At 44.1% G+C, this 24,530-nt stretch overlaps 1 protein-coding gene across 2 annotated transcripts; it reads left to right on the forward strand.

Moving 5' to 3' along the window:
* The first annotated feature begins 9,052 nt into the window (after window positions 1-9,052).
* LOC142097236 (zymogen granule membrane protein 16-like) lies at window positions 9,053-12,280 on the forward strand. 2 transcript variants are annotated; one of them, XM_075178904.1, is made up of 4 exons: window positions 9,053-9,256; window positions 10,129-10,172; window positions 10,446-10,578; window positions 11,689-12,280. In XM_075178904.1, the coding sequence occupies exons 1-4, from the start codon at window positions 9,084-9,086 to the stop codon at window positions 12,008-12,010; spliced, it is 672 nt and encodes a 223-aa protein (XP_075035005.1). In that variant the 5' UTR covers window positions 9,053-9,083; the 3' UTR covers window positions 12,011-12,280. The 2 variants fall into 2 exon arrangements, with proteins under 2 accessions (XP_075035005.1, XP_075035007.1); XM_075178906.1 differs by lacking the exon at window positions 9,053-9,256 and adding an exon at window positions 9,976-10,034.
* The last annotated feature ends 12,250 nt before the right edge of the window (window positions 12,281-24,530 follow it).

Consider the following 24,530-nt stretch of genomic DNA (forward strand, 5'->3'; position numbering starts at 1 on the left):
CTTGGAGACGGCCACCGGTGGAGGCTCGGAGGGCCGCAGGTGCAGGCTTGGAGACGGCCACCGGTGGAGGCTCGGAGGGCCGCAGGTGGAGGCTTGGAGACGGCCGCAGGTGGAGGCTTGGAGACGGCCGCAGGTGGATGCTCGGAGGGTCGCAGGTGGAGGCTTGGAGACGGCCGCAGGTGGAGGCTCGGAGGGCCGCAGGTGGAGGCTTGGAGGGCCGCAGGTGGAGGCTCGGAGGGCCGCAGGTGGAGGCTCGGAGGGCCATCTGCTGTCCATCACTGTTATGAAGAGGGGAAAACAGCTTAGCAAGTTCCAAAAGTGTATGGGTATAAGAAATGTAGTAGAATAATAAATAATAGAATACATAGTAAAGAGTAATAACATTATGAAAATGAAAGTAAAAAGAATTATTAATAAAAAGAATAATCAAGATGAAAATAAGAATAGAAAGAAATTAGCCCCGAAATATCAGCCATTAACCACACTATACTAATTACTCTACATTATTACCTATCTCGGAAGGGACTGATCTCTCTATACTGTACGACCTTCATCCTCGTATAAACCAACGTGGAGACACACTAAGGGGGGCCTGGATACACGTTTTCTCCTTGGTTAACGGCCCTTTATTCTGTATCTGAGAAATTCTCAGATCTTCCAGGGCAGTCCCAGGGTTTGACGATATGAATCTTACCTGGAAACCAGACAGGCAGAAAAATTCAATAACTTCTGTATTTCCAGTGATGATATCATATTTACAGACATGATGACCAAGGGGCTTTATGTAGTTACTATGAGGAGCTCTGCTAAACAATGGAAGGAGGACTACCCTTGGTCATGGTCCGATTGTTAAGTCATAGAACTCTGTATAAAACCACCTCCGCTCCCCGAGGACACGGCTGACAAATTCCTGCCATGTCACAAAAACTGCCGATCCCACCGGTAAATCCTCTATGGGCACTCCCTTGACGTTGGGTGAACGGCAATCCTTCTGGCCAGGCAGGACCCTGGGCATTGGTGGTCTGCAGGCGAAGTACTCTGTGGACCTGTTGGAGAAGAATGAGTAGATGGTGGCGGAGAGCCGAATGCCTCTGTTGCTAAGAGAGGGGATGATCACGATCTTGTATAAGCGGGAGAGGGAGATATGTGACTTCTCAAATTGGCGTCCCATCTCTCCCAGATGTGGACTACAGGATCCCTACCGAGGTCCTAGACTAGACATTCACCTACAGGCTGTTAGCAGATGGATCCTTTACCCGGACGAGACCTGTGATAGTCCAGGGAACAGTATAACAGAAAGGATCATGGTCCATGACACCTAGGACCATCGTGTGGTCAGCTTCCATTAGGAAAAGGTCTGGGTCAGAGGGGTAGGTGCCATCCTGATGTGCTGAAACAAGAGACATCCATGCTAAAGACACAATTGGATCTGTTCCAGGGTACTTTGCTGCCCCCATAAGGACCGTGTGGACTGATTTGTCTGTCAGCAGGCGTAAGGACGTGGCTCGGATGGATACTGAAGGTGACCTGCTCCTCTGGACTTCAGGAACATGAACAGATACAGACATGGCCCAGCCTCATCAACACCAAAATATCTTAGCACCTCTTCTGGAAGGGTCCCTTTGCACCGGCCCTGTTGGATGTCCTGACACCTGGTACAGCCTATTGTACCACTCCGTACAAACTATTTCCCGGTACACACACCTGCGAAGCTCTCCATGAATCCTGGCCCCTTATGGATGCTTTGTAACTTGCCAGGAATCATCTTGGATTGGACAGCGAGAAGATTTAGGATTGTTATAGGCCGATCCACATCATCCTAAGAATTTATTCCATCATAGACTGTCCTGAGGAATACGAGAATGTATCAACTGTTCCCCTCACCTCTTAGATTGTAAGCTCATTGAACAAGGCCATCGTATGACATTATTTTATTTCACAATCCCCTTAACCTACAGCCATGACTAATATACCGAGGCTTCATCAATCAAAGATATTAATAATTGTATGCTGTACGTCCTGCACTGCACTAGAATGTATGAATGATTCATGTACATTACGTTCCCGCACAGAACACAACATTTATCACTCTTATGTATCTCTATATATTCTATGTGAAATAAAGTACATTAAAAAAATAAATAAAACATCTGCACAGGTAACGTGACACTGTCTCAGCAGACCTTGTAGTACTACAACTCCTATCATGCCCTGTTTACTGACTATGCTCAGTGTCATTGTGTCATAAATGTTAACGTCTAAAGCCAAAAAAACAGACTCATATCGGGCAGGTTATTAATAGGGAAAAAACAGGGATATTTCCAGGGACACATTTTTAAGAAGTCGGGGCTGCCGGTGGAAATTAGGGAAAGTTCTGCTACTGCTGACGAGAACGGCGCAGCCGGCACTGATGAGACCAAACGAGGGTGAAACAGGATGATCATGTAGGTTGAATATTCTATGTCAGTCTTAAAAACCGAGCTGGTGGGGCAGAGACGGAAGATCTGTCCTATACGTGGTTTCGATCTGAAGTCCCTTCTGGTTTTTGGTGAGAATTATTTGCATAAAGCGTTCTAAGGAAGCGATTTATTGAACAGTAATCCACCATCCCCCCGGGGGCCCAGCATAAGCTGGATTCTGTCAGCGGATTATTGCCACCAGTGGCAAAATAATAAATTACAAAAAATTGCAGAAATGTTGCGTCAGCGTTCACTATCACAGCTCAACCATGTGATAACTTCTGACCTAGATACCGGATGGGTCTTCTCAGAGAGCCGGAGCCAGCCCGTGTCTCTGCACAATAACTGGAGGGGTAATGAGCTGGCTGATGGCACAGGGATCGGAGCAGGGATTGTGGGATTTAATAAAAGGAGGTTAGAGCAGAGATCTGCCATAGAGTGATATTAAATCAGCTGAAGGATTGACATCTGTCCTAAGGGTCTGGTGTTTTTTTTAGCTGTAAAAATATCAAAATATGTCCCAGAAGCGCAGACTGTGTCTGTCGTAGTTGCTGACTCTTCCCAGCACAATAAATGCAGCATTTTTTGATTCTGTATAATATAACATTTATTATCAAACCTTATATAAAGGGGAAAGTGACTGTGTTGCCCATAGCAACCAATCAGATTGTAGATGTCATTTTGTAGAATAAATAAATGACAGCTAGAATCTGATTGGCTGCTATAGGCAACATCTCCACATTTTCAAACCTGCATCTGGATAAATTTACCCCGTGGTCGTGGGGGAGGCATTTTCCCCTATACACAGCCAGCTTCCTGTAAAGCCTTTGTTGAAGGACACTGCAATAAATAGCTGATAACAGAGAGCAGTAGCTTGTAGTGAGCTAAATAGCAGGATGCATAGAATTTCAAAGATCTCATCCCTCCTGTCAGACCACGGGAGTTTTACATCTATGACCGTGAGTGTCACATGCTGCGTGAGATGAAGCTGGACACACCTAGGTCATGTCAGACAATTTGATTATTTCAACCAAATTGCCCCACCAAGTACAGCAATAGAAATCCAAATGGTATTGATAGGATTATGATCAATCTGGTTGGATAATCAGGTTGTCTGTGTGATACAATCTCTAGTGAACACTCTGAGTGGACGACGTGCGATCATGTGTGGTTCCAAAACTGGACGTTACAAAGATGGCTACTGTTTGGACCCCTCCCAGGGGAGGTCTATGGGGCAAGTGCAGGGGAGGTAGTCATACAATTCATGGCATTATCAGAGCCAGCCTACCGCCTGCACAATGCTGAGAATCACACCCTCTCGCAGTGACGGCGAGGCCTGGTGACGTGATTCATGTCACTCAGAGCATACCTCCCAATGGTCCTGATTTTTGAGGGACCTCCCGATTAGCGGACCACAAAATGGGCAGAGGTTAGCAGCAAAGTGGGTGGAGTTTTAGATAAATTTGCCCCATTTGTGGGTGGGGTTTGGCAGGAATAGGGGCAGGGCATAGGGATTGTAAATGTTGGGAGTTATGCTCAAAGTCACTCATTTAGTATTTCTAAATGCAATATAGCAGTCTCAGTAAAGTGTCAGATTTTTACTGACCTCTAGATGCTTCTGATGGACATTTTTACTGACATTTACTGACAGTCGTCAGCCATGGGACATAGTGATTGGTGTTTGGTGACCGTTGAAGAAACTGCTTACTGCTATGAAGGCAAAGACTCCCAGCACCCCACAGATGTGATAATGACCTGTACACAGCTATACCTGATCCCAGACAGGCAGTCGCCTGATCCCAGGACAAGTAACAGCCGCTGGATGACGATAATGACAGCAGGGTAAAGTCTAGAGAGATAAGTGCGTAGGGCGTCCCTGGGACAGCTGTGTGATGGGGGTCAGTGACTGAAGGAGATGTCGGTAATTAGCCAACGATCAGATAAAGGACATAGAGACGTCTTATCTGAATGGACATAATAATGAGTGACCGCCTTCAAGTCCGCCTATCATGAAGGTGAAATAAATAAAATGTCTAAAAATAAAATATTTAACCGGTTTACTTTTTGTATTTTTCCCATCACGTCGGCCCGTATCGCAGAACCGCGTGAGCGTCGTCGAGCCCCCGCCAAGGCAGAAGTAGCGCAATCTATGCTGGTAACACGAGCTGGACCAGCTGCTCAATGGGCACCAGGTGATGGTACCACACGTGTGTCGCCCAACTGGACAAGACCGGGTGGTTACGCCACTTGGGCCCAGTGGCCAAATTTCTTCTGCAATAACCGGAGCCCGGTCATACACGGGCGATAGCGGTGACCTGCAATTATCTACCGACCCCATTTACCAACGTGCCCAATAGTGATCGATTGCAAATGGATTCAAGCACCGCAGTAGTTGTTGTATAACGTAACGTGTGCAGCCAGCATTAGTAAAACACCCTCCGCTACCACATTATGTCAGTGGTTAGCACTTCTGCCTCACAGCACTGGGGTCATGAGTTCGATTCCTGACCATGGTCTTATCTGTGTGGAGTTTGTATGTTCTCCCCGTGTTTGCGTGGGTTTCCTCCGGGTGCTCCGGTTTCCTCCCACACTCCAAAAACATACTGGTAGGTTAATTGGCTGCTATCAAAATTGACCCTAGTCTCTGTGTGTATGTTAGGAAATTTAGACTGTAAGCTCCAATGGGGCAGGGACTGACATGAGTGAGTTCTCTGTACAGCGCTGCGGAAATAGTGATGCTATATAACTAACATGATGATGATGATGATGATGATTATACGCCAGGTACTTACAGCAGTACACACAGAGGCCAGATGCCCCACGATGGCCGACAAGACAACAAGAAAAACCTTTATTTATGCCAAAGTGGGACAGTTAGAAGATGTGCATTCTGCATGACTGCATTGAAATTCCTTCTACAGACCTGCCTTGAAGCTTGAAACCATGTTGCTTTGTGTGACGGATGCAGAAATCCTCTGCGCCGTGCATTATGGGGAGAAGATGGAAGCATTTCATGTACGAAGCGCAAAAAATGTTTAGTTGTAGCAGAGACTTCTCTCTGAGGGTGCAGCGTGAACCAATTCATGACATTTTAGGTATCCACCAAAATGCCTGGGTCTGTGAAACAAGATGGCGGTGTTTGCCGCTGAGCAGATCTTATTGGGAGGGGGTCGTGTGGGGTGATGGAGCAGAGATTGGATTCGGCGGAGGGGGGTTATGGAAATGGGGTGGCGGGAGCATTTTTGTGGGCATTCCTTTATTTGCACAGTCGTTTTCTCTCTTCGGTACAACTTGAATTTTGCGACAGCTCTGAGCTGTTTCTTTTGATGCCATCTCAGGAGGACGATACCGGAACAAAAGCATTAAAAATAAAAGTTTTTGTAGAACAGCAAAGCTTAGTTTCAATGCAGCACTGTTCACATTCTACCAATTTAACATCGGTTTTACTATAAAAATAAATATTGCCGCAATAATCGTTGTGAATTTTTTTTTATATAAATCGCTCCCAATTCTTCTATAGCTGACAGTTCCATATATTCCCATTATGTGGCAGCGTTGGAGCACATTTCAGTAGATAATACATATTTCAGTGCCTCTTCCTACTGAGCTGTCCATTCTTTTCATTTTTTAATCCATGTTACTAAATTGGGATAGCGGGATTAAAGATGTATGACATCATCGTCTATCAGACTCATTCATCTTTCTGTAACATGTTGCTTTCATTATTTAAACACAGACTGTCCCGGAAGTACTGTTATTTATTAATCTATTTAATGTGGTAAAGGTACCAGAAATCAGATGAATTCTGTTGGTTCGATAATATCAGTGTGGTGTATGTGTGTGGGGGGGGTACCGAATCTGCTGGCGCTATATAAATAAATGATGGAGATGATGATGAGGGGGTGGTTAAAATACAGTTCCTGTAAGAAATTATTTGCAGGAACAGAGTCCCTTTTAAAGCTGCAGATGTCCAGGATCTGTAGCTGGTCTATATTTCCAATAGAAGAAAAAGCAACTAGATTAATGAGAATAATAATTAATGATACGTAGAAAGATGCTGTAACCCATGACGACCAATGTAGATGTCTAGTTTAATTTTATAAACGTCACAGAAAATGACAGCATCTGATTGGTTACCATGGGTGACAGCACATTCCAGCCACACAGTGCCAATATATTAGATGATCCCCAAAAATCATTAACAAAATGTGATGTACTCACCGGCTCAATTTTTTTGGGTGACATTTATGAAATAAAGCAGTTTTTGTCGTCACTTCTAATCATAATAATTTCCTCACTGGTATAAAACGACTGATTACACCAAGTAAATGTTATTTGTTTTATAGTTTGCTGTTTGTTTTTAAAGCATTAAACTAAATATTAAGGGGTGGGTTTATCAACAAACCTTCTAAACAGTAAAAGTAGAAGTGTTGCCCATAACAGCCAATCAGATTCTAGCTGTCATTCATTCTAGAACACGATGGTTAGAATCTGATTGGTTGCTATGGGCAACACCTCCACTATTCCAGTTTAGAATCTTTGATAAATCGAACCCCAGATTGTTGTGAATTTTCTTTGTCTCTTAGAGGATAATAATATTATTGGTGACTAAACTGAGAGGCACTGACCTGGGTATCTATTAATGTCTATTAATATCTATTAATGTCTATCTATTAATGTTGTTCTTTAAGAAGTTAAAGCGCTACGGAATATGTTGGTGCTATATAAATAAATGATGATGATGATGATGTTCTAAGAGAACACCGGATGTCAGAATGACTATGGTGCTCTCTGTTCTGCAGATAATAATTTCTGTCCACGTACGGCCCCCTCCTGCCGGTCTCCACGTCACCCAGGATCTCCTCACACGGGGTGAGGTGTCACTGAGCCGTGCCACACCCTGGTACTACACACAGCTGGCCGGCGGGGCCGTGTAATCTCTGGGTGCTGTGATCATTGTATCACACAGCTGTGTGTCTGACTCATCGTATCCTAGAAAGCGTGTGTGCGAGGCGTGATACTGAGTGTCTGTGTCAGCTGCTATGTGTTATACTGTGTGAAGAAAGGACGACCCTCAGATTGTTCAGACACTTCTTGCTCTTGTGGTTGTCAGGGGGAGCTGCCCATGACTGACTGGAACTCAGGTCTATTATAATTGTTATTATTATTTATTTAGCGCCAATGATATTCCGCAGCGCTGTGCAGAGAATCGTTCTCATCAGTCCCTGCCCCACCAGAGCTTGCAATCTAAATTCTCTGCCATGGGCACACAGACTAGGGTCCATTTTGTCAGAAACCGATGAACCGCTATGTTTTTGGACTGCGGGAGGAAAGAAGCTGAGAGAACCCACAATGGTGGGAATTGGCTAAGCCACAATCTAAATGTTTAGGTAAATTGAGGTTATAAGGGATTTTTTATTGCTGGGGAATTTGGATATAGGCCCCTTAGTCTCCGCCTAGCCCTGTGTCCCGCTGGCGCATTTCACCTTTGACCTGTCACTCTTCTTCTGTTTCTTCCACTTCCCATCTAATAAAAGCAACACGTTCATTGCTCGGTGTGAAATTGTTATTGAGAGAGTTAAAACTAACATAAAGTACTTTACCGGTGCGTTCGTGTGCGAATGTTTCCTCCATCTTGTACGTGTGTGCGCACGTGACGTACAACTGTCTATGTCCGAACGCCTCTGTTTGTATAGATGCTCTTCTGTGTGTTTTCCAAGTCACCCCTCAGCAGCCGTACATCTGCGATTACCCACAGGGCTGGAAATGGGCCAAAAAATATATATTTATTTATATAGCGCTTTCCAATTGTTAAAACCAGACCGGGTATTCACCATACATGCCAGCTTTGTTTTGATCCCGGAGGGGAGGTGAAGTCCCAAATTCGGAGGGGGATATGGCTGCACAAATCTCACCATTTTGACCTGCCCCTGTGTGTGCGATATTTCGCCACGAGGGGTGGGGCCAAAATGAGAGGTGTCACGTCAACGAGAAGGTGGGCGAGCTACCCGGAAATCCAGGGACATTCCGTAAGAGTGGTCAAGTACGGTATTAACAGACAGATTTGTAGAGGGGCGGTTTTCACACCACGCCGCCAGTGGGCGTGACCAGCATGCATGGGGGCGTGGCTATAATATTAGACAGTCCTTTGCTGCTCTCCAACTCTTCCTATCCCCATAATATACATGGGCATTGCTCCATGCACTACTGTTAGGTGCACACAGCTCTCCCTTTTCAAGCAGAGCCGTGTGAAGCGGGGGCAGGGTCCAGTCACCTCAATTATACAGTGCCCCAAGCTTGGAGGGGGGTTTCCAGGCACTATGTAACCCCCCTCGGTTTGCCTATGGATATTAGATGTATGTTGGTGCAGCTTTGCTCTTAGCCTTGTATGATAGTAGATGATCTCAGAGTATACTGTGCGACGGTTCTCCTCACAGGGCACAATGCTATATAATGTTATATAATATACAGTGTAAGACGCTCACATATTCCTCTTTGCATGTTTTAAACTCTCACTCTAGATTTGCTAAATCTTGGCAGCAGAGCTGGCACTTTGTCAGTTCTCCGCTATATTTAGACAGAACAAACACTGATAAGAAGGGATCGTGGAGGTGAGAGTTGCCCATGAACTCAGGCGATCTCTCTCTTATCTGCCCCACCCTCCTGCCCCCCAGCTGTCCTGTACCCATCCCATTTGTTTGCTCAGGAGGAGGGTTCCCTGCCATAAACCCACCTTCTGCCATATTAATAGAGCCCAGAATTGTAAGCTCACCCCAGCGACTTGATACTCTGTACAGGTAAGCGTCAGGTGCAATAGCCTGCAGAGATTTATGAAGCAATGCTCTGTGGGCAAAATATTCTATGGGGGGTATTTTTTTTTTATAGCGACGTTAAAACATTTCTCGCGGTCAATTGAATACCCCCCTATAAATGTGTAATGTGATATGATGTTGTTTGAGGAATGAGATGCTCTGCACAGAGGACAATAATCTGCAGGAGGATCGGAGTCCTATCCAGTGCGATGCTCTGCAGAGTTTTATGGTATTATAATTTTTTACAGGGAGTCAATATCTATAAGTAGGGGGCTACTGTTGTGTCATTGTAATGCTCTGCAGGTTATGACAGTGTAATGCTCTGCAGGTTATGACAGTGTAATGCACTGTCGTTATGGCAGTATAATGCTTTGCAAATTATGGCAGTGTAATGCTCTGTAGGTTATATTATTATTATTATTAATATTTATTTATAAGGCGCTACAAGGCATCCGCAGCGCCGTACAGAGACAAACAAAATCACAATACAATGGGAGACAGCACAGTACAGTAAACACAGCAACTCAGTACGCTCAATGCACAGCTAGAGAGGGCGGGGAAGGGGGAGGGAGGATCCGAAAATGACGGGGCCCAAGAAGGGGGGCGTGGAAGACAGGGAGACCCCCAGGGGGGAGGAGGGAGCGAGAGTGGACGTGGGGTGGAGGACCTTTGAGGAGGAGGGCTAAGTAGCTGGAGAGCAGAGTTAGAAGTGGTGGAAACAGGAGGAGAGATGGCCCTGCTCAGAGGAGCGTACAATCTAAGGGTATATATACAGTATATATACTGTAATGCTCTGCAGCTATGTCAGTGTAATGCTCTGCAGCTATGTCAGTGTAATGCTCTGATTGTCTCCGCAGAATGTTGCTCTGGATCCTGCTCAGCGTGTGCTGTCTGGCTGCAGGTGAGAAGTTACCTTTAATGATCTGACCCTTTTTGTCCCATCTGAGCCCCAGTATACCCCCTGGGGGTCCAGCTGCCCATTATCCATATGGCTGAGTTCCCACAGTCACTAACCCACATACAGCCACATAACGGACAGAGGGAGCTGGATTAACGGGAAATCCCCTCTACAATGGTACTTATCCAGGTCATTCAGACATGTCACTCGCTGTCTCCCATATACTAATGCTGCTCCTTCCCTGTAACATTGCATTGTGTCTCCTTCTCCCCCCAGCCCAGCCACGTAGCTCCTCTTACTCGGGAGAATACGGCGGAGGTGGCGGAAAGCGCTTCTCACAGTCTGGGAATCAGCTGGATGGACCGATCACCGCCCTGAGAGTTCGCGCAAACCGAAACTATATCACAGGGTGAGACATACGGTGCCATAGAGCGACACATGAATACTTTACCTCCATCCGGGGTGTAGTTTCTATGATGGCGCTAGTAGGTCAGCTTACAGAGCTTACTATTTAGTAGAGGTTCTGTTGTGTCTCTTCTCTTTCTCATAATCCATTTACATCTCCTCCCAGATCCCTCCTGAAAATATTATTGTATAACCCTTTAACTATGCAATAGTTTGAAGACATGGCCTTGTGTATAGGGATAATGTGTGACATCACAGCAGGCGGGATATGATGTAACCATTTGGGGGTTGCAGTAACCTAGGTAGCGCCTAATGTCTCAGTGATGTCATTAGTTTCTAGCAATTTGATTGGCTTGCATATTGGTTCAGCCCAAGAATGACCCTTCCACTGTACAGTCAGAGATCCCTACAGCAGCTTGTCGGCAGGTCTCTCATTATGATGTCAGGTGATGATGTCACACATATCTTTATCCACGAGGCCACGCCTCCAAACTATTGTAACGTGAGAGGATTTTACAATAACATTGTCAGGAGGTCTCTGGGAGACTAAAACTCCCACTGAAGCATTAAAGCTTATCACCCACCTGTCCCAAGTTCTGGTGAACCAATCCTGAATAGTGGAGCTTGAAAGGGGAGGGGCTTGCACAAAACGCGTGAGGTTTCAACACTCAGTGGGTGTTTTAGTGGCGGACTGTAGGGGGCAGGGTTTGGACAGATCAGGGTGTGGCTTAATTTGTCCATGTTTGAAAGTTGGGGGGAGTATGGTCATGTGAGGAGAGGGTGGAAGGGTTCAAAAATACCAAATCTGGAGCCCCCTTTAATGACTAGAGAGTATGGTGCCATAACAATTCTGACCACTAGAGGCACTGTTCCCTTGGAGTGTGTTGATTGTATGACATGTTATCATCATGACTGCCCCTTTTAATGTTAATATTCATAAACATGGAATACCAAGGGCCCACCAGAGGCTGTCCGCGGAGGATGACTGCCCCCCCATGTTTTAATGTGTCTAACATCAGCTATGTCATGTGAGGCCCGGGTGGGAGGGAATGGTGGCGTTGTCTTACGTTCCTCTCGGTAGTAAAGGTCTAACAAGGATCTACTTTCTCCACAGCCTGCAGGTCCGCTATGGGACAACGTGGTCACAGTATATGGGGGGTTCTCTGGGTGACCTGGAGGAGATTTTCCTGCACCCGGGAGAGTCTATTATCCAGATATCAGGAAAATATTCCTCGTACGTCAGGAAACTGATCTTCGTCACCAACAAAGGGCGTTACTTAACCATCGGGAAAGATTATGGGACCAGTTTCAACGGCGTACCCCTGTACCCCAACACCGTCCTCCGGTTCTTCAGCGGAAGCTCCGGGTCTGTCATCGACGCCATCGGCTTCCACTGGGACTATCCAACCAGCAACTGCGTCCACTGCGCCAAGTGATCGTCAGCAGAGCATTGCTCCAATCCTGCGCTGCAGAGCATTGCACCCACGTCCATCAGCTGATTCTTACCCGCAGAACAACACATCTCAATACCCAGCCAGGCACATTTACTGGTAATTACGTCCTATCCCAGGACGGGTAACTCACCCTATACAGGACTTCCTGACCGTTTCTGGGGCATCGCTGAGTGTCTGTACAGAGTCCCCCCCACCCGTCAGTCCCTCTCCTTAGTGTTGTCGTTCTCTTTAAATAAAATCTGCAGCTTTAAACCTTGTCTGGCATCTCTTCCTTAAGTCAGAAGTGCAGCTGTTCTATAAGGTCACGTTGATCATACTATAGTCCAATCTTTACACTCACATGGTAATACACACCTGGAATAGTCCTACTAAGATATTATACAGGTAGGTAAGGCCTTGCTTGGTAATATTATTATTTTTATTATTATAATTGTTTACTCAATAAACTCTGCAGTGAGGGAACAGAGCACAGTAGGTACAATATAGAGGTCAACAAGCCAAGGTCAAATACACAACATTCAATAAGCGTAAATGCAGTAACAAGATGACATTCTGCATATTACATAAGACGTACTTTGCACAGAATGACCATAAAGTGTAGTACAGAAGGTGCAGGAGTCACAACGCAAGGATGTACAGGCGGATGAGGTGAGCAGAGAAGATCTTGCCCAGACAGCTTACAATCTAACTTTACATTTGGACGTAATATAGAACAGTCTTGGATACCTGTGTTTCTTTAAACCGTTCCTGTTCCAGTAAATGTTTCATAGTGGAACAAAAATGGTTTCTGACCTTCCCTGGAATGAATAGAATTTATGTAGCGGAACTTTATTATAGAATGAAACCATTATACACTTTGTTGCTAGAGAGTAAAATGTACAAATGTTTTGTGTATAGGAGAAATCACGTTGCACAATTTGTGTAAAATCTGCTGAGAGCGAAGTCGGGACTGCTGTTTATTACACATAACCCTATTCTCTGTAATAGGCCAGGAATATGGGAAAATACACAGAAAACTAGATATACATTAAAATTCCAAGACCATCAACATTACATATCTGTGTCTAACAATTTGGTACGTTTACACTCATGTGAAACAAGTTGGGAGATATAGCTAACGACACACACTGATTAGAAATATTCCAAATATGTTTGTGCTGCTCACTCCCTGGAATCATTAACGGAAACTATAAGTTAACCTATACTAAGAATCAGTGATATGATTCATTATGGCTTAAATAGCAGATTTCCAAATACACCTGGTTTGCTGTGCCAGTTACAATGGGGTGGCGTGTGGACGGATCCTGTCTGCATGTATCACGAGATGTGGGAAGCTACACAGATGATACACATACATGAGTTTGTTGTCATTTGACAAGTAAAGCAGGTAGGCAGGGAGCTGAAGGAAGTATTATATTTAAGCCACAATGAATCTCATTCCTCTCTTGCTCCATCTTAATTTCCTCAGCTAGAAAGGACACTGCCCACAATATACCCAGTTTCCACAGCTACACCCGTTCTCACGCCAACCCCTCCTCTGTACAAACAGGCCGTCACGGGCAGAACCTAATCACATAACACAGCTGTGTGGTAGATTTCTGTTCTCTCAATAAAAAAAAATTAAACATTGATTACATGTGAAAAATAAATATCCTAAAACGCAATGAGATAAAATGCTAATAAAAACACTGAAATGTTTTTCTGTCAAAAACTAATCATGATATATTATTATAGATGCACAGAACAAGATCCACACAGTACCACCTCCCTTGCGCTGTATTTCCTGATATATATTAATATATATATATATATATATATATATATATATATATATATATATATATATATATATATATATCAAATGGGGGGACTTTACTGAGTTGAATAATATACATGAAATAACTGGAGAGTTTACACTTAACTAAAAATGCCCATCATGCCCTCTCTCTCCTGCAGCATGTTGCTATGTAAGGAGGGAGGAGCTTCTCTAACTAAGCAGGCAGGGTTTGACTGACAGCTTTGCAGCCTTGCTAGGTAGCAATGCAGAGCGTGGATTGGTTGCTTCTCGCACAGGAATGGGCCCAGTGGCATCACTGTTACTCAAATGGATATAACATCAGCTTCTATAACTGCATGAGGTCCAATTGGGATAGGGGAGGTAATACTGAGCTTCAGTGGTAGTCACGGAACAATACTATGATGATTTTTGAAGTTTTGTGCCTTACCCCAAATATATTATTGTGGCAAAGGTTTGAGATTTCCCTAAAGCATATTAGATGTAACAGAGATTATTACATCGTCATTGTGGGTCCGATTCATGAACAAACGCAAAACAAACATAATGTGCGTTTTTTCTTAAAAAGACGCAAGTACCTTGGGCATACGTACGTCCGTATCCAACGAGGAGCAGATCTGAATGTACGTCTGTTGAGAAATACGGGTCTAAGTCTGCTCTACTCTAACAGACAATACACTGCAAGATACGTTCAATACATACGTGGAATATCAAGTCACAAAAGAACGCACAGAAAAAAAAAAACGATTAATTTCACCTGCTAATAATATTATTAATATTATAAATAATATAATTTATTACAAAACATTAAAAAATAATGTTGTTTTTTTTACATCCCCCTAATACAATACATTTATTAGGATGTTATGAATGTCTCTTGTACATAAACATAAAATACATTTTTACAGTTGCTCCTAATTGCAGACACATGTTCTAGCTGCATACAGACGTCGTCACTAGTAATCGGCACTTCTGGGCATGTGCAGAGTACAAAATATGCAACATGTCGCCGTTTACGCTCCTTAATGAATCAGGTCCTGTATTGTTCAATTTTGCCTCTTGTAGAGCAATGCAGAATATGATGGTGCATTCCTATGTTAACAATGATAGGAGATAGCAAAGTTTATGGCTGCAGTTCTGAAAGTGACCACTTGGGGTCCCCAAGCTCCTGGTAATGGTTTGTAATTAGAAGAGATTGTCATTAGAAGTTGCAGAAAGTTATATGAGGATTCTGCAAGAACACTATTTGTTAAGGTAATAAACCTAAAGGAGAAGGTATGGCCGGAGGCCAGTAACTAATCCAGATTTGGCTGCTTATTGCATGCAAATGTTACTGCCAGAAAGCAGCAGTGAGACCTTGTATATCACAACACTAAGAGGCATATCACGCTGGTAATCAGCCAGCGCACGACTCGTTGCAGCTATTTTAACTGGATTATATACTTCTATTGCTGTGTGAGTCTCCATTAGACGGGAGGAGCTGGGAGCTCGACTGTGTCACCCCTACACGCTGCCACATAACCTCCTAGATTATCCATGTCACCCTCATCCTTTGCAAGATTTGTAACCACCATCAGGGCAGTCCCCAGTCTGTTTCCATGATTACACATGTAGCTAACGAAGGTCAGTTATTCATAACCTGTGTGTCAAATGGCAGCAACAGTGTGTTTCTCAGTGTTTAACAGACAATTTCTGACACATGTCCTTTTTTTAATATCAGGAATAATTCCAATAAGTTGTAGCAAATAGCATAATAATTGACACACTCATTTTTGAGTGGAGTTACCCTTTAAAGAAGTTTTCATAGACAACCTTACTAGTTAAGAAGTTTGCACAGATGGTAAGGAAGCTTACACTCCGCAGTAGTACTCAGAGTCAGGTAAATTAAATCTACCCAAAATGTCTGTCCAGGACTCCCTCTGTATCTGGGGCTGTTTGAGTCAGTGGTTTAACCTGTAATATACCAATTAGTATCTTTAAATTCTGCTGTTACTTAAACCTGTAGTAAGAAGGGGACATACATAATACCCACCACCATTATATCTGTGCCTGCTGAATTGTCCGTAAAACCACCTTAGAGTTAAGCAAGTGGGCCTGTGCCCGGATAATGCTGACATTATCCATGGATAGCGGTGTGTTAGTTCTTATTGCAGACCGGTGCTTTTGGGTCATGTGACCGGGTCGGTTCGATCTTCTTGGAACAAACATCTGTAATATGTGTGAACAGAGCAGATGGGAGAGAGTCACAATTATAACACACAAACGGGGGGAGCAGGGGGATCAGTGGGTGTTAGGTTTGTGTGAGAGTGATCAGCCTGTTTTACATACATTTCATGTACACCAGCTGTGCCAGTTTGAGTGGATGAGCTGGTGTGTAAGTGTTGGTGCCATGTATGTGCGTGACATGTGACATGTGACAGGAGATGAAGAGAGGATCCTTCTCTCCACAGCTCAGAAAAAGGATCAGAGGGAATGAGGATCAGTGGGAATGTGAATCAGAGGGAATGGGAATCAGTGGGAATATGGATCAGAGGGAATGAGAATCAGAGGGAATGGGAATCAGTGGGAATGTGGATCAGAGGGAATGGGAATCAGTGGGAATGTGGATCAGAGGGAATGATAATCAGAGGGAATGTGGATCAGAGGGAATGAGGATCAGAGGGAATGAGGATCAGAGGGAATGTGGATCAGTGGGAATGTGGATGAGAGAGAATGAGGATCAGAGGGAATGTGGATCAGAGGGAATGTGGATCAGAGGGAATGGGAATCAGAGGGAATGATGATCAGAGGGAATGGGAATCAGAGGGAATTAGAATCAGTGGGAATGGGAATCAGAGGGAATGGGAATCAGAGGGAATGTGGATCAGAGAGAATGAGGATCAGAGAGAATGAGGATCAGAGGGAATGTGGATCAGAGGGAATGTGGATCAGAGGGAATGATGATCAGAGGGAATGGGAATCAGAGGGAATTTATGATCAGAGGGAATGAGGATCAGAGGGAATGGGAATCAGAGGGAATGGGAATTAGAGGGAATGGGAATTAGAGGGAATGAGGATCAGTGGGAATGAGAATCAGAGGGAATAAGGATCAGAGGGAATGATGATCAGAGGGAATGAGGGTCAGAGGGAATGGAAATGGGAATCAGAAAGAATGAGGATTAGAGAGAATAGGAATCAGAGATCAGAGAGAATGGGAATAAGAGGGAATGAGGATCAGAGGGAATGAGAATCAGAGGGAATGGGAGTCAGAGAGAATGGGAATCAGAGGGAATGATGATCAGAGGGAATGAGAATCAGAGGGAATGGGAATCAGAGGGAATGGAAATCAGAAAGAATGAGAATCACAAGGAATGATGATCAGAGGAAATGGGAATCAGAAGGAATGTGGATTAGAGATAATAGCGATCAGATATCAGAGAGAATTGGAATAAGAGGGAATGAGGATCAGTGCGAATGAGGATCAGTGGGAATGGGAATCAGAGGGAATGAGAATCAGAGGGAATGAGAATCAGAGGGAATAAGGGTCAGAGGGAATGAGGGTCAGAGGGAATGGGAATCAGATAGAATGGGAATCAGAGGGAATGAGAATCAGAGGGAATGAGGGTCAGAGGGAATGGGAATCAGAGAGAATGGGAATAAGAGGGAATGATGATCAGAGGGAATGAGAATCAGAGGGAATGGGAATCAGAGGGAATGGGAATCAGAGAGAATGATAATCAAGAGGAATGATGATCAGAGGGAATGAGGGTCAGGGGGAATGGGAATCAGAAGGAATGAGGATTAGAGAGAATAGGAATCAGAGATCAGAGAGAATGGGAATAAGAGGGAATGAGGATCAGTGCGAATGAGGATCAGTGGGAATGGGAATCAGATAGAATGGGAATCAGAGGGAATGAGAATCAGAGGGAATGAGAATCAGAGGGAATGATGATCAGAGGGAATGAGGGTCAGAGGGAATGGGAATCAGAAGGAATGAGAATTAGAGAGAATAGGAATCAGAGAGAATGGGAATCAGAGGGAATGGGAATCAGATAGAACGGGAATCAGAGGGAATGAGAATCAGAGGGAATGAGAATAAGAGGGAATAATGATCAGAGGGAATGAGGGTCAGAGGGAATGGGAATCAGAAGGAATGAGAATTAGAGAGAATAGGAATCAAAGAGAATGGGAATAAGAGGGAATGAGGATCAGAGCGAATGAGAATCAGAGGGAATGGGAATCAGAGAGAATGGGAATTAGAGGGAATGATGATCAGAGGGAATGGGAATCAAAAGGAATGAGGATTAGAGAGAATAGGAATCAGAGAAAATGGGAGTCAGAGGGAGTGGAAATCAGAAGGAATGAGGATCACAGGGAATGAGGATCACAGGGAATGGGAGTCAGAGGCAATGAGGATCAGAGGGGATAATAAAAGTCAACTGATAAGATCAACTGAGATGAGAATGAGCTATGTAGGTTAGATGCACCTTTTCCCATAACTCCCAGCTGCCATGATTTAGGTAGGACAGTCCTGATTCTTGGGGACTGTCGCACTGTAATGACAGTCTGACCTTCTGTCCTGACTGCCAGGGAGTGGAGCAGTGCATCATGGGCCTCATAGTAGGTTTGGATAGAGACCTGACAATGACACTCTAGCCTCTAGCAGAGGAGCTGGGGGTGTCTTAGTTCATGATCTCTAATGATGTAGACAGCAGAGGGTGTACGGAGGTGAGGGGGGTACAGCAATGCATGACCACAGTCCCCAAACCTCTTCTGGGCCTGTCGGTCCAGTTTCTGAGCCCTCTCCCATATTTTGCAGTGGGGGCCCGGTAATGATGTGTTCCACCCCTGGATGTAGATCCGACTCTGAATATGTCATTGTGAAGAAACACATAGGTATCGTGAATTGTTGTACATGATAGGAAAGTGATTTTATTTGTGTGCACATTCCTCTTCACTGGAACTCAGTGGATCTCTGAAAATTAATGGGAATGGAAGAGAGCTGGGGGGGTTGGAGGACCCCGTAAAACTCTGCCCAGTAATTTCTAATCCGGCTAAAGCATAGGGGGTAAATAACTTACGTTTCCTACTTGTGTTTCAGAACCATTTCTAATATAAAATTCCCACTGAGAACATAACACGTAATTGTATATAATATTTACATTCAGCCTTAGGAGTGGTTTCTTTATCACCACATCTCATCTATCGCTAATAATAAACCTGGGTGCGGATCAGTAAACACACAGGAGCGTAGGGGCCATGCCAATGATCAATATGTTATCTCACCTCACACCTTGAGTCCTGGATCCACCTCATATTACCCTGTATGTTCTAGGCTGGACAGGGCAGCATAGCAGGGGTTAACAGGATGTCAATCATATACCCCGCCCTATACCTAGGGCAACAGCTGGAACATGTATGTGACACGGCTGATTATTACACACATGCTAGGTGTGGTTATTGCCTAAGTCTTCCTTGCATAAGGTCTCTTTAAAACATGGACGGGCTCGGGGCAAATTCTCGATTAGGGCCCCCTTCCCCTATAACAAGAAGGGGTAACGTTCAACTGTCCACAATTATAGAGTGCCTCAGAGATAATTGTGGCTGCATCACGTAAAAATAACTTATTGTAGAATTTATATCATTCAGTGGTGCAGTACGCCTCTGTATATCATTGCAAATGTACTGATTTTTTTTATACTGTGTTGCATTGTTGTATTAGAAATGTGTTAATTTCTGAGGTATTGATTTCAGATGTAGTAGCCATTTGTTGGAGGAAATCTGCTTTGTAACTTCCACAGGAAATCCTCATTAAGTTAATCAGAGATGTTGGTCAATGAGATGAATACACATTAGGAGATCATCATCGTATCGTCCTGTGTGTTTGATCAATGTCTGAACAATGCAAACAGCAAGTGATTTGGGAAAGCACAGATTGGGGTCAATTTTGTCACATATAAATTACATTTAAAATCCAAGTTTAGAGAACATATTACATCCTGATGCTAATCTTTGAATGTAATATCTCAGACATTTTGGTGCCTGGTGGAAAAAGGGACTGGTTTACCGCCTGCTAACATATTAGTCAGAAACTGTATAAAAAGAGCACTGTTTGATCATGTTTTGTACCATTCCATCTGTAACTGGTTTTCAGTACCATAACTGACAACTTGAGCTAATAAAACATAACTGCTTCAAGATCTGGCTTGACGCCTTGATGCCTACTTACCTGCTGTAATTCCTTTGACCTACAGATCAGACCAATCTATTCCATAATGCGACTTTTCTGAGGTTGGGACCCAGCATCCAGTACCAATGCTCTGCCCACTACCCTGCAGCTCCGGCCAGTGTGATAGGACAGGAGAGCCATCCACAGCAACCCTGATCTATAGGAAGAGGTCAGGGGTACCAGCTGTGCCCAGTGAGAGGATACACTAGCAGCTAGAGTTACCCAGAAGGATGCGGCTCTAGGTGCCATTGAAGGAGCCTAGTGGTGGCAACAGGCCCCTCCTACTGTGGTTAGAGGGGCGTAATTGGGATAAAGAAAGGCGATGGTGGCAAGGCAAGCCCAGCCGATCCCCAGCAACACCGGCAGGTTGGCATAGGAGGTCCATCATGTCACAATAATATATCAAAAGTTTAGATCCTGGTTTTTAATAAGTAATTGGGCAAATGTTAGGTTTAGGATTTGTATTTCAGATGTTTCAAAAAGTTCTATTTTAATGTATTTTTAGTTTAATGATCTCTAAGAGACACAGGATCAAACATGCAGCGGAGAAATCTTACTCGATCCTGATTGGAGGCCCACACTGATCTTCCAATCAGAAGCCGGCTGACATTTCTAAACCTTCGTCAGATCCCTGACTTCTCTGATGCTTATATCTTATTACAGAGACTGACCAGCAGAGGTCGCCACCAATGACTGCTGAACTTAGCAGGGGGCTGGAATAACATTCAGCAAACAAAGGGGGAAATAGATCATGTCAGATCATGACATATAGATTCTGTTGTAATGCAGCATAACTCACATCTTGCTACGCTTTGGGTCTCAGATAGATTCTCCTTTATATCCCTCCAGAATTTGGGGGCACAATCCAGAATTCATGGCTCACACAATTACCATGAGAGGTCTGGGTCTTCGTGCTCTTTGTGAATAAATGTAACCTATGATAGACTGATTTAGTGCAATTATGGACACATTACAAAATACATTGATCTGAATATTCTGTGGATGCACCAGCAGCCTATTATCACAATAATAAACATTACTGTGATATACATGACTAGACAGGAGTTATAATTGGACATATGGGTCCTATCCCAACCGTTCCACACAGCAGGATGAACTGACAGTCTGTGTCCCATCCTTATTCATGGAGTATAAATGCTGCTGAACTAAGCCCGACAGATTAAATTAAAAAAACTATAAACGGATTGAATGTAAATTTCAATGCAGTGTCATCAACACAAGACATTCACTGTTCCCAATTAATATACAGTTAGCTTATTTTGCTGTACTCTCTACCACTGTACACTCTCCTTATCCCTGTCTCATCTCCCCACTACTCTCTACCATCATACTCTCTCCTCATCCATCTCTCATCTCATCTCCCCACTACTCTCTACTATCATACTCTCTCCTCATCCATCTCTCATCTCATCTCCCCACTACTCTCTACCATCGTACTCTCTCCTCATTCATGTCTTATCACATCTCCCCACTACTCTCTACCATCATACTCTCTCCATCATCCATGTCTCATCACATATCCCCATTAATCTCTGCCATCATACTCTCTCCTCATCCATCTCTCATCTCATCTCCCCACTACTCTCTACCATCATACTATCTCCTCATCCATGTCTCATCTCATCTCCCCACTACACTCTCCCCGTTCATCTCTCATCTCCCCACTACTCTCTACTATCATACTCTCTCCTCACTCATGTCTTATCACATCTCCCCACTACTCTCTACCATCATACTCTCTCCTCATCCATCTCTCATCACATCTCCCCACTACTCTCTGCCATCATACTCTCTCCTCATCTCCCCACTACTCTCTACCATCGTACTCTCTCCTCATTCATGTCTTATCACATCTCCCCACTACTCTCTACCATCATACTCTCTCCTCATCCATGTCTCATCTCATCTCCCCACTACTCTCTATCATCATATTCTCTACTCATCTATGTCTCATCACGTCTCCCCACTACTCTCTACCATCATACTCTCTCTTCATCCATGTCTCATCACATTTCCCTACTACTCTCTACCATCATACTCTCTCCTCATCCATGTCTCATCTCATCTCCCCACTACTCTCTATCATCATATTCTCTACTCATCTATGTCTCATCACGTCTCCCCACTACTCTCTACCATCATACTCTCTCTTCATCCATGTCTCATCACATTTCCCTACTACTCTCTACCATCATACTCTCTCCTCATCCATGTCTCATCACATCTTCCCACTACTCTCTACCATCATACTCTCTCCTCTTCCATGTCTCAACTAATCTCCCCACTACTCTCTATTATCATACTCTCTCCTCATCCATGTCTTATCACATCTCCCCACTACTCTCTACCATCATACTCTCTCCCCATCCATGTCTCATATCATCTCCCCACTACTCTCTACCATCATACTCTCTCCCCATCCATGTCTCATCTAATCTCCCCACTACTCTCTACCATCATACTCTCTCCTCATCCATCTCTCATCTCTACCATCATTCTCTCTCCTTATCCATTACTCATCTCCCTACTGCTCTCTACCATCATACTCTCTCCCCATTCATGTCTCATCTCATTTTCCAACTACTTTCTACAATCATACTCTCTCCTCATCCCTGTATCATTTCATCTACCTACTACTCTCTACCATCATACTCTCTCCTCATCCATCTCTCATCACATCTCCCCACTACTCTCTGCCATCATACTCTCTCCCCATCCATGTCTCATCTCATCTCCCCACTACTCTCTACCATCATACTCTCTCCTCATCCCTGTCTCATCTCATCTATCTACTACTCTCTACCATAATACTCTCTCCTCATCCATGTCTCATCTCATCTTCCCACTACTCTCTGCCATCATACTCTCTCCCAATCCATGTCTTATCACATCTCCCCACTACTCTCTACCATCATACTATCTCCTCATCCCTGTCTCATCTCATCTACCTACTACTCTCTACCATAATACTCTCTCCTCATCCATGTCTCATCTCATCTTCCCACTACTCTCTACCATCATACTCTCTCCCCATCCATGTCTCATCTAATCTCCCCACTACTCTCTACCATCATTCTCTCTCCTCATCCATTACTCATCTCCCTACTGCTCTCTGCCATCATACTCTCTCCCCATCCATGTCTCATCTCATCTCCCCACTATTCTCTACCATCATACTCTCTCCTCATCCATTACTCATCTCCCTACTGCTCTCTACCATCATACTCTCTCCCCATCCATGTCTCATCTCATCTCCCCACTATTCTCTACCATCATACTCTCTCCTCATCCATGTCTCATCTAATCTCCCCACTACTCTCTACCATCATTCTCTCTCCTCATCCATTACTCATCTCCCTCCTGCTCTCTACCATCATACTCTCTCCTCATCCCTGTCTCATCTCATCTATCTACTACTCTCTACCATAATACTCTCTCCTCATCCATGTCTCATCTCATCTTCCCACTACTCTCTACCATCATACTCTCTCCTCACCCCTGTCTCATCTCATCTATCTACTACTCTCTACCATAATACTCTCTCCTCATCCATGTCTCATCTAATCTTCCCACTACTCTCTACCATCATACTCTCTCCTCATCCATCTCTCATCACATCTCCCCACTACTCTCTGCCATCATACTCTCTCCCCATCCATGTCTCATCACATCTCCCCACTACTCTCTACCAGCATATTCTCTCCCCATCCATGTCTCATCTAATCTCCCCACTACTCTCTACCATCATTCTCTCTCCTCATCCATTACTCATCTCCCTCCTGCTCTCTACCATCATACTCTCTCCCCATCCATGTCTCATCTAATCTCCCCACTACTCTCTACCATCATACTCTCTCCCCATCCATCTCTCATCTAATCTCCCCACTACTCTCTACCATCATACTCTCTCCTCATCCCTGTCTCATCTCATCTATCTACTACTCTCTACCATCATACTCTCTCCTCATCCATGTCTCATCTAATCTCCCCACTACTCTCTACCATCATACTCTCTCCTCATCCATGACTCATCGCAAATCCACACTACTCTCTACTATCATATTACCCCTTACCCTGTATCACTATATGATCAGATACTTTGTATAATATTGATGTCTGGTACATGTCCTCTGATTAAACATGTAATAACAGAAAGTGATAATTAGACACAGAGTATTAGGCATTATGTGCTGGTATCTCTGCAATGGAGATGACTCTTATGTTAGTACATGTGCAGTAGGTGTCATATTGTCTGCAGGGATACAGTGTATCTTATCTTATATGTCTTTGCCCTTTGTCTCTCCGGGTCACATTAACCCTTTGTAGAAGACTCAGCTCCTCATCATATTACAGGTAATGTGGTGATATTATGAGGAAGGTGGCAGGGAAAGAGTTAAAAGGATATCAGGGAATTGCCCTGCACTATAACATATGTTACACTGATGTCAGGAGCAGCTATATATAGGTAGTAAGAGAGA

This window comes from Mixophyes fleayi, chromosome 7, assembly GCF_038048845.1.
Source record: "Mixophyes fleayi isolate aMixFle1 chromosome 7, aMixFle1.hap1, whole genome shotgun sequence".
In the NCBI taxonomy this organism is placed as follows: Eukaryota; Metazoa; Chordata; class Amphibia; order Anura; family Limnodynastidae; genus Mixophyes; species Mixophyes fleayi.